Source organism: Toxotes jaculatrix, chromosome 4 (assembly GCF_017976425.1).
Source record: "Toxotes jaculatrix isolate fToxJac2 chromosome 4, fToxJac2.pri, whole genome shotgun sequence".
NCBI lineage: Eukaryota > Metazoa > Chordata > Actinopteri > Toxotidae > Toxotes > Toxotes jaculatrix.
In genome coordinates this window covers 30,234,134-30,251,284 of record NC_054397.1, presented here as the reverse complement: position 1 = coordinate 30,251,284, position 17,151 = coordinate 30,234,134, and the positions used below count along the sequence as shown (strand labels likewise).

Genomic DNA, 17,151 nt, shown 5'->3' with positions numbered 1-17,151 from the left:
CCTTTTCCAGGAACCAGAAAGTGCTAATTAAAAGGACAATGGAGGCAGTGTTCAATGAGTGCCACGGCAGACAGTTCTTTTTTTTTTTTAAAGAAAAGAAAAAACAAAAGAAAGACCACAGGTGACACAACATGCACTCTTTCCAAACATGGACATGGACAACACAGAGTTTAAAATATTAAATGAATTGACAAACATTTAATGAAGAGAGGAATCACATTCAGCATTTTTGTAAGAGTAGCATCCAAATAATTTTTCATGGCATTTTCAATTATGTATATCAATCAGGGACCATGCCCTAGACTAATATTCTCCTCCTTTAAAACACATTTGTTTATGGATATGTAATTAGATAACAACAACAGCTAATGACTATAGGACAAACTAAATTTACTGCAACAGCCATAGTGACTTGATTTCTAAAAATGCAGTTGTTTATAACCGATCCTGCTGATCAGGTGTTTGTGCTGTTTTAGCTGTTGTGGACTGTTTTAGTTCATTTTCAGGTTATAAACTAAACCATAAAAAGTGAAACGTGCATGAGCTTGGTTCAAATTGTGCTATTCAATGAAGGCGAGACAAATGACAGAACTTTGAGTGCAGGCTCTGTGATGATGAAATTAGTGTGGGACTAGACCGCTGTGGACCACAAAGTTCCACAAGCTTGTTGGTATCTTATTTAATTTTCATGATATTGACCAATAAACTAATGAGTTGCGTCTTAGCAAGGAAATGGCTGTAACTCACTATCTTCCCAATCATCATAAATCATGGTATCTACAGTGCCATCAGACAATCATCATAACCTTTCAGATAGTTACTTTAATCATTGTACGGGCTGAAAAAAATGCCCCATCTTTATTTACAAATTTGCCCATACAGCATCATACTAACAAAAAAGGGTAACAGTTCTGAAAAATATCAAGAAATGAAAAACTAAAATATCAGGGTTGGAAAATTCATCAGTCCCTTGATTTAATACTTTGTAGAGCCACCTTTTGCAATAATTACAGACATCAGTCTGTTAAATATGTCTCCACTAGGTTAGGACACCTAGCTTGGGGAATTTTTGCCCATTTTCCCATGATGACTGGCAATGGACTGCACTCTTAAAGTCCACAGGGTTTCTATCAGATTTAAGTCAGGGCTCTGACTTAAGACATTCACCTTCTTATCCTTAAGCCACTGCATTGTGGCAGATGAATGACCTGGCCATCTTCAGCTGTCTAGCAGAGGGACGCAGTTGCCCAGTCCCACCTAAAGAGTAACACCCCCACAACATAATGTTGCCACCACCATGCTTCACAGCAGCGGTTGGCCTCTTGTTAGCTTCTCTGATTAATGTCCTCCGACTGGCTCAGACAGTCAGTCTGGATGGGCAGCCTGATCTGGGCGAGGTGTTGGTGGTGCCACACATTTTTCACTTCTTAATGATGCTCTGAAGAGGGACAGCTAAAGCCTTTCTTTGCAGTACCATGCACACTTATTGTGGAAACTTAAGTTATTTAATCTGGAAGTTTATTGGTTGTACCTGAGCCTGCTCTGCTTATTGTGCTGCTCAGTCTGTATTTTTAAACAGGCCACAAAACTTGACTGGATGTTATGTGTTTAATTGTACCATGCTACAATTGAATCTGTGTGGATGCATCTGCATTTGATATGTTTCTCCACTCATTTATTCAGGGCTCTATCTAACGCCTGCCACAGCCCGGGGCACTGCCACTGGCCTTGTGTTCGCAGCCAATGGCTACAGCTACAGTCAGAGCCCATCATTACACCCTGCTGTAATAATGTTAGAAAACAATTCTAAATATATAACAACCTTACAGGACAAAAGCACCACATTTTGGGTGTCTATAGATGTCAAATGAGCCACACAAATCAAACAGCTTGCCACCTCTTATAGAGTGAAGCAGAATAAAGCATCACTAGGGCAGAGAACGCAGAGATGTATAAACAGTGTAATTCCATAGAGGCCTCAGCCCACAAACAGTTCACAGCATAGTGCACACACAGTGGTTGTTGAGTTTCTCTTCCGGAGAGAGCCCCTGCTTCTTGGTCAGTGAATGTTTAATGGAACGTGAGCTAAGAGCAGCTGAGAATGGCACCTCTGTAGACATGGCGCTCTGCCCTCCACGAGCAGCTCACACACCATTGTTTTTCTTGGCTGCAGCTGCTGCCAGTTTGGCTCTTTCAGCTGAGTGTGATTAAACTCAATGTTAATATAGTTTTTCATGAGACTTTTGTTCTTATTCTGTAACAACTGTGATATAGCACAGTATTTAAGATAAATCATATTTAAGCAAAAGTAAAATTGATGATTATTTCAAAAATACTCAGAAAGAAAAATACTCAGAAGAAACCAACTCTTTCATGAAAATGAATCAGTGTCAGGTGAATATATATTTTTTTTCATGAGGTCTGTAGATTAAAAAAGCTCTGTATTCGACACCATCCACCAAAGATGGATGTGAATGCACTAAATCACCAGTACAACCGAAGATCTTTAAACTTACACATTATACTGGAACCTAAAATGTGAGGCTAAAGTGAAACAGAGATAACCTAAAGAATAACGTGTCACTGTCCTGCTACTTACAGACCACATCACACTATATCTTAACATATATGATTGTGTGTGTGTGTGTGTGTGTGTGTGTGTGTGTGTGCGTGTGTGCGTGAGTGTGTGTTGAGCTGCATGCTAGTCACTCTGTCTCTCACTTGTGTTGTATTTCCAGCACACTGCAGATGGCTGTATGGTTCTGTCTGCCCTGACTTCTCTGTCTCCTCTGTGTCTCTGAGCACTGCTGTCACTGTCAGATGGTTCTGAAAGTTAACCTTTTCCTGCAGAACGTTTTTAATGAACATTGCTGTGTTTGTCAGATTTTCCCTTAAAGCAGCATTAAGCGATTTTTCTAAAACAATAGGAGAGCTAGTCCGCTGCAGCTGAGGAGCTGCAGAGGAATACCTTCACCTGTGTTCATCAGTTTGTCATCATTTGTAAGTGAAGACTAACTGTTTTTCTATGGGGTGCGGTGGTTGTGGTGGGGTGGAGAACCATTAAACCATTGATATGGACCTGAGAACCAGATGGAGTTGAGAACTAAAGCCATACGTTTAGAGAAGCTATAAGAGCTACAGAGTTTCTCCATCACTTGATTCAATTTTAATTTTAACCAAAAATGTCGCTTAATGGAGCTTTAAGTCTAAGTCTTAATCTATTGTATGACTGCTGTTGTTGTACTCTTCCATGGTAGAACCAGAGACATCTTTTTTTTTTTAATTCTACTGCTTCTTGGCAGGAAAATTCTTGATTTGGAAACAAATACTGTTTGATTTATTCATACCTCTATATACCCATGATCCACCCATGATATAAGCATGATCCACCACTTTTCCCATGTCTCTGCTCCTAGCATGATCTTACTGCTTTTTTTTCATGTTGCCACTATTGCAGTCAGAGTGGGGTGAACTTAGCTCAAGCCTGATTATTAGCAACATTTTTACAGTATATAATATTGTAGTGTATTTGAAATGAACATTTTATAACATTAGCCTTCATTAATCACTAGATAATACACAGGGTTCGCTCTCGACAAGCTTGCTTAATTATGCATGAAATACCACACATCATTAGCAACTACTTAAACGCCTTTTTGTCCTGCCATTACATCATTATCACAAGGTAATAAGCTCTTCCTGCTGGATTGAGGCTCTTTTAAATGTGCAAAAAAAAAAAATGGCCCATCAAACCAAAGTACCGGGCAGGTTGCACAAAGGTATATTAGACTAGTCTACAGATTTAGGCCAGTCTTAGATTTGCTCCACTGTGATTAGGGAGATGCTTTCACAAAATGAAGACTGAATGATTTTTTGAAGTCTGAAATAATTCAGGGATTCTCAGAAATGTTCTTCAGTTCACTTTAGGTGGAGTGTTTTCATTTCATAATCCAAAGCTCTTTTTCTAACTGCTGAGTTCTCTGTGGAAAATACAGACTGCCATACACTATGTTGACCAGTGAAGGGACTGTTATGCGTTAATGCATTGATCTCCAGATCTGCATGTGCCAAAGATGGCCCCCAGACTTCTAGTCTGTAAAATGTGGATCTCTGATTATTACAAATATCTTGTATTGACACTCTCTTAAAATAGAACATACAAAGTCACCATGCTTTTGGTGGAATGGGTTGTGAGGCCACACACCCTTACACCTGAGATGCAGCCTCCGTGATCCAGTGGGACAGCCTATAGCTTGCCTTACTGGGGGATCGCTCAGAACATAAACAGATCACCTTATATGAGGGCAACATGGCCACCAGCCTGTTAGCCTGTTATGTAACATTTATCTTTTAAAGGGTCATCTAATTGGTTAGTATCGTATGTATAGTATGTAAAAGTTAATATAGTAGGAGCAATTATAGGGAGAAGCAAAGTGCTTCTTGGCTCTGTTAGTACTTGCTCATTAAAGATAAAGTACTGCAGTATTAAAGAAAGGACATAGCATGTTAATATTCAGTTTAACAGACAAAACTTTAAAACTCCTAGTGTTAGTGTCTTAGTCTGTCACAGGTGTGGTTCCAACCACAAGATCAGTACTACTATGCAAACTAACTGTAGATGAAAAATAATCACAAAATAAACAAAAATATTGAAAATATTATCAAAGAATTGTTAGGGTTGCACAGTAGTTATGAATCCAATAGTGAAACTCAAACACAGAGACTGGATGGAAGTTTTAATGCAGTTCTTTCAGCGGGTAGTTGGCACAAGGAGAGAGCTGGACACATACGAGAAATTTTGTAATGTTCAGGAAATAAGCAGGAAATTAAGGACTCTTAAAATATTGTAAATAGAGTATTTGCCTCCTTTAGGCTTAATAAACAAGTTTTTCTGTTGTAAGGTTGTTATGTAGCTGCATAAAGTGAGATTTTTTTAGTTATGTGTTAATGAGTTTTCATTCTTTGTTATATTCTGGTATAACTTTGTGCAACCGGCCTGGGTTCTGGTCATGTCGGACAAACTAGTGACACTTTAGTCTACTGAAAACTTGTTTTCCAAGAATACAAACCAAATGTAGTTTGTAACAATAGGATGACCCACCACTAATTGCCAGACAGTCAGACTACTCTGACTGAAAATCCTGAGACAGAGCTATTGATCAGGTCACCTTAAGTTAGTCCCTGAAAAGTTGTTGCTGAAATTCTGACTCAAACTCAAACTGACAGGACACAGCTAGAAGTGATATTTGGCCTTTTTCCCCAATATTTTTTTTCCCTTTATCTTAATCTAACACAGGATTAAGCTTAACTTAACCTCATTTCATTTAACCTCATTTCTGTGCAGCAAAACCGTAACTTTAAGTTTAAAGGAAAACTAATCATTTATTGTTGTAGTTATTTTTGTTGGGTGGCCATCAGTTCTAACACTTACAAACAATGAAACATGGGGATATCTGTAAAATAAGAAAGGAGTGGTCAGACCTGATTCAATGTAGTGTACATACTTTTCCTTTCAGTTGGCTTAACAGCCTGTCTGATTATCTGACCTCTTGTTTCTGTTGCTCTGTTGGACACATGTGTGCCATCATAGCTAACAGAGCTGATGGCCAGTGCTACAGAAAACAGACCTTCACATAAAAAAGCTCACAGAGAGTAAACTTACTAGACATCAGCAAAGTTTTGTTTTGGTGAGTAACAAAGGACAGTTACATACATGTAAGATGTAATTTGTCACTGGCAACATTTGACATTTTGATTAGTCAATGCCAGCTAAGAATGAGAAGCTGAATAGTTGATGTTTTATATAGCATTGTTTGGTAATTAAAAAAAGCGAGTTAAAATGAATTTGTAATTTATCAGCCTTGAACTGGCTTTCAGAACCCAACCATGGCTCTCTGATTCTGGCTTCTAACAACATTATCCATGTCCATTCAGCAGGTTGAGCATAGCTGCCATGACATCTAGCCCTAGTACTGATGAGTTTGCTGCTAAGAAAAGGGAGCATTCCAGCTGTGTGTATTCTGTCGATGGAACGTGGATTACGAGTTCCATGTTACTAACATGCATACCAGCAGGAAGGCTGACATGACAACAACTGAACTGCTAACAGCCACTGTGTTCATGTAGAAATGCGGTGAACCTGGCGGTGTTAAAGTTGAACGAGCAGGGGCTGCTGGACAAACTGAAAAACAAGTGGTGGTATGACAAGGGAGAATGCGGCAGCGGAGGAGGGGAGAGCAAGGTTAATACACACACACACACATATACACACTAAAAACATAAACATGAAGGTAACACTGGGTAATGGTTGTGTTAAAAAAATCTAAAGAAGCAGCACAGTTACAACACTACATGTGAACACAACAGCTAGCAACAAGTTAGAAACGTCAGGCTGTAGCCTGTCACATGAGAACAACTGAATGCTTATAGATGTTGCCGATAGATACTAGATTTAGCAGCTGCGGATAAGCAGCACCAACTGGTAGCGTTGTAGTCCGTGCTGCTTCTTTCACCGATGTGTTGCACCCTGTTTGGTTGAGGTCAGGGTTAGGGCAGGCTTCAGGGGTAAGGCCAGGGTTAGTTGACCTCACACCAGATAGCAGCAACAGAAGGGCTGTTGATAAAGAGTGTGTGCAACCTGGCCAAACTCTGTTTATCTATGGCTCTGGCCTGGAGGAATACTACTGCTGCTGAAAAAGCAGAAAGGCTTTTCAGTGCAGCACTTCTCATGCCCTGTCTCAGGGGCCAAACAGAGGGCCCTGACAACACAAGACTTTTAAACAGCTCTGTGGGACTAAAGTATCTCACTCCTCCTGAGGGCTGTAATAATTTACACTATCAAATATTTAACAATAGATGGAGAGAGAAAAACACTAGTTCTTAAACTCTCTCCAGCAAAATAAAGCAATAAACCACACATTTCAACATCGTTTGAAGTACTGTGGCAAAACATTATCAAGCCAAGCTTTAATGTTGTATCATTCATGACAGATGATGTTTCTGCTCATAAAAATATGAATGGGCCCTCTCCTGGTCACTAGACCAAGAGTTTGAGAACCGCTGCCCCTCTAATAACATAAGATAACATTGGTAATGATGTTATTTATGTTATTCCCATTGAAGAGTGCCAGTAAACCTTGCCGTATTGAAACTGAATGAGCAAGGAACCCTAGACAAGATGAAAAACAAGTGGTGGTACGATAAAGGAGAGTGTGGCTTCAAGGACTCCACCAATAAGGTTAGTTGTATATGTCTGTGGATCAATCAAACACACTGTCTGTTCACATATTTAACATGCACAGTAAGCCTGCTTCTATGTGTATAAGGAAGAGAAAGCATAACTAGTAGTCCAGAGTGGGTAGTACATGTCAGTCAGAGCTGTAAGTAATGTCAACGACACCCCAGGTTGCAGCATAGAGGTTCAACTGTGAAACTGTAAGTAAAATGCTGATAAGAAGAAAAACAAGTGGTGTCCTGAAAAGTCTAAGAGTTATTTTTAGCTGTTTTTAGCTGTTAGGTTTTTTTTTTTTTACTGTTGTTTTGTTGTTAATCAGTCTGTTTAAAGAAAACAAGTTAAAGCCTGTCGGTTTGTCTGTCCGTCTCTCTGTCTGTCTGACCCTGTTTAGCCAGAATAGATCAAGACGATGTCTGTAAACGATGGAATTATACATTTATTTACAATAATCACACACTACATACAACAACATTTGTTCTTTAGCTTTATAGCTCTGATATACTTGGTTTTAGCTATGCTTTAACGTGTGTATCCTGCAGCGCATGCAAACCTGAATGTAAACAATGCAGGTTCCCAAAGTATTCAAAGAATCAGCTTTGCAAAGGTTTCTTGAGGAAGTTAACACACTGGGCCTCATGCAAAAACCACCACAATTTGTGGCATTCACCAGTTTTCTCCTATTTGGAATTTTCTCTTATGTAAGACTGGCTTTCTTCACAGGAGGAAAATACAGATTTAAGAAATATAGCGGTTCAACCTGAATTTATTTGAAGTTTAAATATCTATTGCTCTGTGTTTCTGTCACAGTACAGTGCTGCTCTGATGACATGTTATTGACATCACGATAATTATTTTGAAATTGTTTTGGCTTCTCTGACAGAACTACTGACTCTGCTAAATTATTTTTTCAGATTTCTGATGGCAGGACTTTAAAGAGCGCACACCTCCCCATGAACAGGTTGAATTTGTCAGTCTGAATCAAGTCATTTACAACAAGTTCGTTCCATTAAGAGAACAAGAAAAACCTGGAACACTTGAACAAACTAGCTTCACTACTCAGAGTCAGATAATTTTAGGACAACAATACAACAACGTTCTTGCATGAGGCCTAATGTATTTATCCATCCACTGTTTTGAGAAACATTGAATGCAAATGGAACTGCGTTGGCTGAAGGTATGCTTCACAGGAATCATACCGAGGCACATCTGAAGGTATTCAGTAACTACTGAAGAGAATAAAAAAAGTTCTTTGGAGCTGTGGACTCAAAGAACAGCTTCAGTGCTGCTGATGATCTCGTTTTTAATGAACTTCTCACCTAGCTGCTGTGATGCACAGGTGCTCTCCAGGACCCTGTGACATCACTGCTGGCTGTGGTCAAACATCAGCCACACTGGGCAGTGCAACCTTCATGCTTTCAGCCTGCTGCTACTGTTTAATTATACAGCATACTAAGACATTTGGTTGACTTCTCTCTGACACGGAGACTAAAGCGACACTACAGTTTCCATCATTTCTCACATCACACTCAACAGTCAGGTAATCAGAGATCAGACAGGTTGTAAACAAACTAACACACACATACACACCACATACATTACACATGTAATGTTTAAAATGTGTTTAAATGTGCACAGGTCAGCTTTAGGCTAATTGTCAGTCATTTAAGTTAAAATAAATAAACATAAAAATAAAAATAAAAACACTCCACTAACACCACTTTTTTGGGTGACTGCCCTCTTTTTTGCCCTGTGTGTGTGTGCGTGTTGTAGGAGAAAACCAGCGCTCTGTCTCTTAGTAACGTAGCAGGGGTCTTCTACATCCTGGTTGGAGGTCTGGGTCTGGCCATGATGGTAGCGCTGGTAGAGTTCTGCTACAAGAGCCGTGCTGAGGCCAAAAAAATGAAGGTATCAGTTTTTGTTTTTCTTGACATCCTATTTAAATTCAGATTTTTGTATAGTATTATTATTGGTATTAAATCTTCAACATGTCGGATTCTCACTTAAATTACTATCTGCATCTGATTTTATGTGATGATTGATGTTCCAAGACAAATGATCATATACTTTTATGTCAGAAACCCAAAAGAAAAAAATCCTATGTGGTTAATGTGAAGTGTACTGTAGTAATTTCATATGTGTGAAATTCACTCCAGCTGAGTGGGTGTTTTGTGTAATTTGTGCCTTGTTTGTCAAGGAGACAACATGCAGATCCAGAGTCAAGTTCTGTTCCTGTTCAAGCCAAGTACAGTCTCACACGACCAAAAGTGTTGTTCCACTAGTTTTTTTCAGTGACATGCTGGGTGCCGACTTATGTGGGCTTGTGGTTGCCACATATGCTTTTTGTGCCAACCAGAGGCAGTGGTGGAAATTCTGAGCCAGGCTCAAAGATGTTCATCATTTTCCTTCTAGGGCTGCTATTATGATTTGACATTTTTCATGTAAGAAAGTAACAGTATAGATTTTTAAATATGTGGTCTATTTATTGGATTAACAGCCCTTTGGAAATTAGCTTCAGTGATTTTGGAAATGTGAGTCATCATCATCTCAGGGAGAAAAGTGTCATGCGAGCCCTTTGATGATTTACCACTGGCTCTGATGTCTCTGTAGTGTTCTGATATATCTTTTCTTTGGGAATGTGAATTTTAGTCACAGATGAAATTCATATTTGTTGCTGAAGGTAAAGCGTTTACATATGAATGAAAATGAAGAGAGGCAGTGTGACTTCTGTTACATTTTTTTTTTTTTTTAATTGTCAGGTAATGTTTTCTGACTGTTTATAAACCCTGGAGTTGAAAGACAGAAGGTTAGAGTTGTGCTGAAGTGTGATTTCCCAGAGCCAAGCTCAAAGTAGCTGGCGTTGTCAGAAACACTGCTGAAATCCACAGAAATACATTTTGAAATGCAGTATGTGATATATGATGCCACTAAGCATCCAAACAGCAGCAGTGTAAATGTCATTACTGTTCACTCTATTAGTTATAGAATACATTTCATTGCATGCGAGTATTGTTTGCTCATTACAGAACACATTCCACGGGTTCTTTTGCACTAATAGACATCTCTATTTGTATCTACTATCCTAAATCATCTGTTTTTGTTTCAATCAAGCATTTATTTATTGTGAAAAACATCCATTTTTGCAAAGGAACTAAAAAGTTTGTGGTAATTTTATTGTGGCAGTTTATGTTATACATTGGTATCAAGTTGACAGTTTCTTGCGTGTCATCCTTCTGTCATCGCTGTCACTGTTTTTCATTTTTCCAGTTTGTATGCGTGAGCATAGCTCAGTGTTTCCCTGGAGGACCATACATTCTTGTCAAGCTTGTTTTTTTAGAAATCCCACTGTTTTTAGGAAGAGGCATACACCTTCTTTTGTGTGTATGCAGCGTTGAGGGAAGGAGTCTTACCTCTAGTTGAGGCAAGGAGGTGCATTTGTTACATGATTTGTGCAGCCCTTACAAGCGAGTCCTTGTGGAGAGTGTAACTCCATCATAAGTTAGTAAGAGGCACCACCTAGGGGCTTGTTCTTATTTAATGCTTATTTAAGGTTTTTTTTTCCTTAAAATCTACAATACACTATAACACAAACCGCTGCTCTAAGGCTCAGCTCAGCTGTAATCATGATTACAGTCCACAGGAGACATCAAGAGCGAGACACTTTTCAAGTATAAAACACAATTGTAAAATTCCATTTGACAGTAATCATGCAACACAACTGAAAGCTCAGGTGGAAATGTAGTGGAAGTTAAAGGGTCCGGGTCCAGGTTCGTGGTGTCTACAGATTGAGCAGGCCAACCCAGACATCCCACTCCCCTGCTCTTACTTAGGCACCCTTAGGCATTCTCAGGCCAGACAACATATGTAATCTCTCCAGTGTATTCTGGGCCTCCTGCCAGCAAGACGTGCCCAGAAGACCTGCAACAGAGGGGCACTGAGGAGGCATCCTAATCACATGCCTGAACCACCTCTTCTGGCTCCTTTCGACCCAAAGGAGCAGCGGCTCTAGTCCAAGCTTCCCCGGTGATGTCAGAGCTCCAAAAGCTGCGGAGGAAACTAATTTCAGCCGCTCGTGTCCGTGACCTCATTTTCTCTATGACTACCCAAAGCTCATGACCGCAGGTGAGGGTCAGAATGTAGGTCAACTGGTAAATTGAAAGCTTTGCCTTCCGGCTCAGCTCCCTCTTCACCACTATAAACCAGCACAGTGCCCACTTTACTGCTGCGGCCACTCTAATCCACTGGTCAGTCCTGCTCCATCCTACCTTCAATTGTGAACAAGACCCCAAGATACTTTACTCCACCCTATCCCAGCAGAGAACCATGGCTGTAGACTTGAAGGTGCTGACCCTCATCCCAGTCTCTTCACACTGCCCCAGTGAGTGCATGGTCTGATGAGACCAACAGGACAATACCACCTGCAATAGCAGGGATGTCTGAGGACACCTAAACCAGACATTCTGAAATGTCTGGTTTAGGGGTGCGCCTGGTTTGGGGGTGCGCCTTGAAATCCTGTCGATGAAAACCATGAACAAGGCTGGTGTTAGTGGACAACCAGGGGGCAGGTGGGAATAAGGTGGCTGGAAGGCAGAAAGGGCTGGTGTTACTGTAGGGCAGGTGGGAGTGACAGGGTCAGAAATGACTAGGGAGTTAGTGGCTGAATCCAGATATGCACCCTGCAGACTTGTGGAATGAGCCCTCGCAGATGTAAAGGCTTCATAAGCCACTGATAGATAGGTCTCAAGTGTGTTTTACTCTTTGCTGTGGACGAGGGCTAAAGAAACGGTTTATTACCTGCATTGGTAGACTTCCTCTTGTTGTTTTCGGTCTTTTTTTATCCTGTATGTTTGTCACACTGCATGGTTTTTATAGGCTACCATCAATTAAGGACTACAATAATAAAACACATTTTGATTACTGGCGTAACCCATAGTTCCACATGTTTCTGTAACATCATGTGGTTGAATATTATTTCTTTTCTACATAAATAATATTCAACCACGTTTTTTGGGGGTTTTTTTGTCAACAGTTAGGTCTGCAGTGAATTGTGGGTAATTAAATCAGCAGAAAGTCCCCTTGTGGACTGGTTAAATTGTGGGTTTTGACATTTGGATTCAGCCCATGACACTTCTCCTGCAGGTCTGGAGGGGCAAACACCATCTCTAATTGATATGCTGACAACAGCAATGCATTTGGTTCAGCCTGATGAAAGGCTCTCTCCCTCTCTCTCTCTCTTTCTCTCTCTCTCTATCGCTTTTGCACTTGTGTGCTGTTGGGACTGTTGGTCCTCAGTCACACAGCTACAGAGTCATCATGGTTACAGTATAGTAGTAACGATTATTATTATTATTTTTGTTATAAAGGTGGCAGCCAACACCTTGTCGTCCCCCCAGAACACAGGAAACTACACACACACTCTGTCTTCTCCTCAACATGCCCCCAACTTCAACCTGCTGTCCCCCAGCCACCAGCCCAACTACGCCACCTATAAAGAGGGCTACAACGTTTACGGCATTGAGAGCGTCAAGATCTAACACGGGTAGGAGAGTGATGATTGATGGCTAAGACTTTCCTCACCTCACAGTCATAAATCATGTTTAGACAATCAACTTTTAAATGGTATTAATTCATACCATCAAACAATAATTGAAGCGACGACGTCATTCACATTATGGTGGAACACAGTGGCTTCAGTGGCAAACTGCATTTTCACAAATCAAAACATTCACCTGTGAAAAACTCTTTCAGTTGCTGAGGAGCTGTGATTCTCAACATTTCCTGCATCGTCCAGCACATAAAATCAAATGCTTCTCCTTTCTGGCAGCAATTCATGTAAAACAGCAACAAATGAGTTTACACTGCAGTAAACATTAGACAAACATTCCACAGATCATTTACACCAAATTAAATAAATTTTGAATGAATGGTGAGATTAGCTGTAACACCATTGATAAAAGTTTTTCTCAAATGAAAAACCGCAAACTGACATGATGTCATGAACTTGATTTTGATTGCATCAATATCCATCTCTGACTCTCTAATTAACATCACAGCAGTTAAACAGTTGCCACTGAGGTTGACTGGCATTGCTGAGAGATATGATTTATTCTATACTCAGTGAATGATGTGAATGCTGCAAAGTCTAGATTAACACTGACTACACAATATCTGGTCAAAACTGTATATGGCTGTGATCCTCCTTTCCTTTTTTCACTTGTTTTCCAACAGCTTGCTCTCTTCCTCCATCCCTTTTTCCTCACCTCTCCTGACCTCTTCTTTCCTTTTAACCACTCTTTCTACCTACTCTGTACTCTTTTGTCCTCCTTTCCCTCCTTCATTCCTCTCCTTTCCTCCCTTCTTGTCATCTTCTCACCCACCTCCACTCTTCTATTTTTACATTTTCCAGTCCCTGACCCACAGTGCTTTCCCTGTTTCTTCTGTTCCTTACTTACTTTCTAGCCAATCATCCTCTTTAATGGACTGATTCATTGGCCAATCACACCCATCCGTCTTAATGCCAGCCCCATACTTTCATTTAAACGATGGAGTGGTTCGGACTGGTAGCATCATCAAATACTGGACACCTTGGTGGAACAAATGCAAGTGTAATACACTGTATTACAGTGGTAAACATCACTGTTGCCTTTCAGCTGACTTACACGGTACAACACATACAGTATGGGATATCACACCCTTGTATGGTCTGATTGAAAATGATTTTGAGACGTCTTAAAAACTGACTAAATTATGAAGTTAATGTTACCTTTATAAAGTTGCATTAACTTAAGTTAATGTGTTTTTGAGCAAAACATTTTTCTTTTGAACACAGGAGTGTGTGGCGATGTGGTGTGTTTGCTAACATGGCGTCTTCTCTCATCAGTGAATAGCTCCTTCAAAAAGTAATTAGTAGTAAGTTAACATTGTTTCTGTTAATGTTACTCTCATACTATTATAGGTATTATTATTGCATGCAGAGAAAGCAACCAGTGAACATACACACAGTTTTATGTGGTCTCAGGCCTTTTACTCTGGCCCCAGGCTACAAACATACTAGGTGGAGTGCCTGGTAGAGTCCTAGATGGCCTTGCTTAACAAGATCAGGATCACCATGGACCACATCCCCTAACACCACCGCCTAAGCATAATTCCTTCTGTCTGCACAGCAATGCACACATGTGCTGGAGGATTTAAGTCCTAGTTTGATTGTGTTCAAAGGTTCTTAAGTAGCCACACAAAGTGTTTAAAGTATATATAAATTTCCCAGTGGTTCCTCCATTTGCTCACTAGAGGGCAGCAGGACTGACGCACATGCACACACTCTGCATGTATAGAGAGAGAGCAGTTGCTCTGGGTGGTTACAGTATGACAAGCACATTCGTGTCAGCTGTTACACCTGTTGGTGGCTCAGATGTGGGATCATTTCAGCAGGACATTTGTTTATTTGTTTACCTCCAGGGTGAATTCCATCTACCGCCTCCCCATTATTTTCCATAATACGTAACACGTCCCTTCATGGGACTTGATTTTATTAAAGGCCCTTTGTGGTTTCTTTCATGCAGGGCTGCACTGCTCCTCTCACAAAGACAGTGGGACACTCTCTGTGCTTTGTCTTGTGCATCTGTCTCACACCCAGTTAGCATCAAATGATGAGCTGTTACAGCAGAGGTTTTCCGCTGCCTCACAGTGTGACGGCACACCAGACCAGCAGCTGCTAAAAGGCATATGAGCTATGTTTGGCAGTTGTTGCACTTGCAGCCAGTTGCTCTCATTTGAGGATGTTTCTGCTCAGTAACCAACACACCTGTATTGAAAATTGGCCTCCAGATTGGAAGCTCCTCTACATGGCAAGTATATACAGTATGTTCCATATTTATTGTGGTGTACCGAGTGAGGAATTAAATGTACACGTACACTCACTGAGCACTTTATTAGGAACACTATACTGATACTGCATAGTTCCTCCCTTTGCTCTCATGGATTCCACCGAGTGTTGGAAACCTTCCTTTGAGGTTCTGCTCCATGTTGATTTGTCAGCTGTACATTCATGCTGTCAATCTCCTGTTGTAACACATCCCAGAGGTTTTCTATTGAAGTGGCCACTGAAGTGCAGCAAACTCATAATCCCAGTCTGGCACCATGAGCCAAGAAATGGCTCCAACCTGGACTGCTGACACAAGACAGGTTGGGTCCATGGATTTATGCTGTTGAAGCCAAACTCTTAACCTACCTGAACTGCTGCTCACTGGATGGTGTTTGTTTCTGGCTCCATTCTGAGCCACAGTTTCAGAAACGCTCCAACCAGCAATCACTCCACTGTCAAAGTCACGCAGAGACATGATATCCTATACTATATGTATCTTTTACACTTGCTCTCACAGAAGAAACGTTATTGAACATTTTGTTTCTAAATGAAACAAATTTTTAAAAAAGCTCAAAGTAAGATGCTGCAGCAGAAGCAGTCTCCACAGACATAAAAAGGAGACAGAATTCATACCCATATACTGTCACTGTTCTTTCCTCAGTGATTTGATTTGCTTCAGTGTCTTTCCACATTTTTGGCCATACTGCAACTGCTTTACACACATTTTTCATTCATTCATTACAGAGCGCTACAGTGTGTCGTGCTGCATTCACTGGCTTCAGGAAATTCTGTTGTGTATTTTTCATTTTTGTTTGTCTTGCTGTCATTCACTTCCACTCTCTCTGCCTCTGCAGGAATATATTTCTTGATATAAATGTGTGTAAATAATATGTATGAATATAGTAACATGTAAATGTTTTGAATAATTGATAAATAATCTTCACAATAATCAGATTAGCAAAGAATTGCAAAAGGACCTCCAAAGCCGGTTTGATCTGCATCATTGTGGGGTATACAGTGGTGGAAAAAATTTTTCAGACACCCCATGCTTTTGTGATATATTGCATTAAGTTTAAGTCTATACTTTATTGATCCCTCCTGGGGAAATTACTCTCTGCATTTTACCCACACAAAGTGAACGAAACAGGGGGCTTCCCCTAGCTGGGGTAGATCGGTGCCTTGCTCAGGGGCACCACGGCCATGGTCGCAGAGGCGGGGGGGGGCGCGTCTCCTTCACCACCACCCATATCCATTGTGCGTATCCCTTGTGCTTGGTTGAGGAATCGAACCGGTGACCCTCCCATCTCCGGGTGGTCCAAAGTCCAAAGCCACATGCTTAACTTGCTGCCCCACAGCCGCCCCCAAACAATAATAACAATCACTCTTAAGTTTCCAAGTGCAATTTGTTTTTGTACAGTCACAGCCACAATACTAAACCAATCCTAAAATCAGCCATTAAAAACTTTAAATTGATTAGCTCCATAAAAATACTGAAGAAATTTTGAGCATTGTGGTACCGCTGACTCACTAATGAAGATCATCCTTTTTGTTGAACACAATTTTTGTTAGGGTGCTATGTGTCTATATAAAGCCAGCGCATTTGAAAGTTCTTCAGATCAAAAATGGCTAAAATAAGGAACTTAACACAAGAAACACGCCTAAAGATAAAGATTCTCAGCCAGGAAGGGTACAGCTGCCACCAGATAGCCAGAAAGTGCAGATGCAGTCCTTCAGCAGTTGGATACACACTGCAGAAATATAAACAAACAGCTTTTTATATTTATATTTTGTTCAGTTTTGAAGACATTCTTTGCTATTTGTTAACTTTGATACAGACAATGTTGAGAACTGACATGTTGACACCATCAAGAATTGTTTTGCTATTCTTTTCTTGATAACAATAAACAAAAGAAATCATTTGTTTGTGTCTGTCTGATGCAGCCACACGTTGTGAAATCCCCCCCCCAAAAAATTCTGCAAATATTTCATGATAATATTTGAGATTGTGTAAAATCTTAAGGGTGTCCGAAAACTTTTTTCCACCACTGTATGTGTCATA

At 40.4% G+C, this 17,151-nt stretch overlaps 1 protein-coding gene across 3 annotated transcripts in view; it reads left to right on the top strand.

The window, feature by feature from the left end:
- LOC121180349 (glutamate receptor 2-like) overlaps nt 1–12,765 on the top strand; it is a 55,935-nt gene extending 43,170 nt beyond the window's left edge. Inside the window, exons 17-19 of one of the 3 annotated variants that reach the window (XM_041035682.1) lie at nt 6,127–6,241; nt 9,005–9,139; nt 12,595–12,765. In XM_041035682.1, the coding sequence (XP_040891616.1) occupies nt 6,127–6,241; nt 9,005–9,139; nt 12,595–12,765 (421 nt within the window). Of the gene's footprint in view, nt 1–6,126; nt 6,242–7,122; nt 7,238–9,004; nt 9,144–12,594 lie in introns of all 3 variants that reach the window. The other 2 variants (XM_041035684.1, XM_041035683.1) reach the window with 2 other exon arrangements.
- Nucleotides 12,766–17,151: the final 4,386 nt, after the last annotated feature.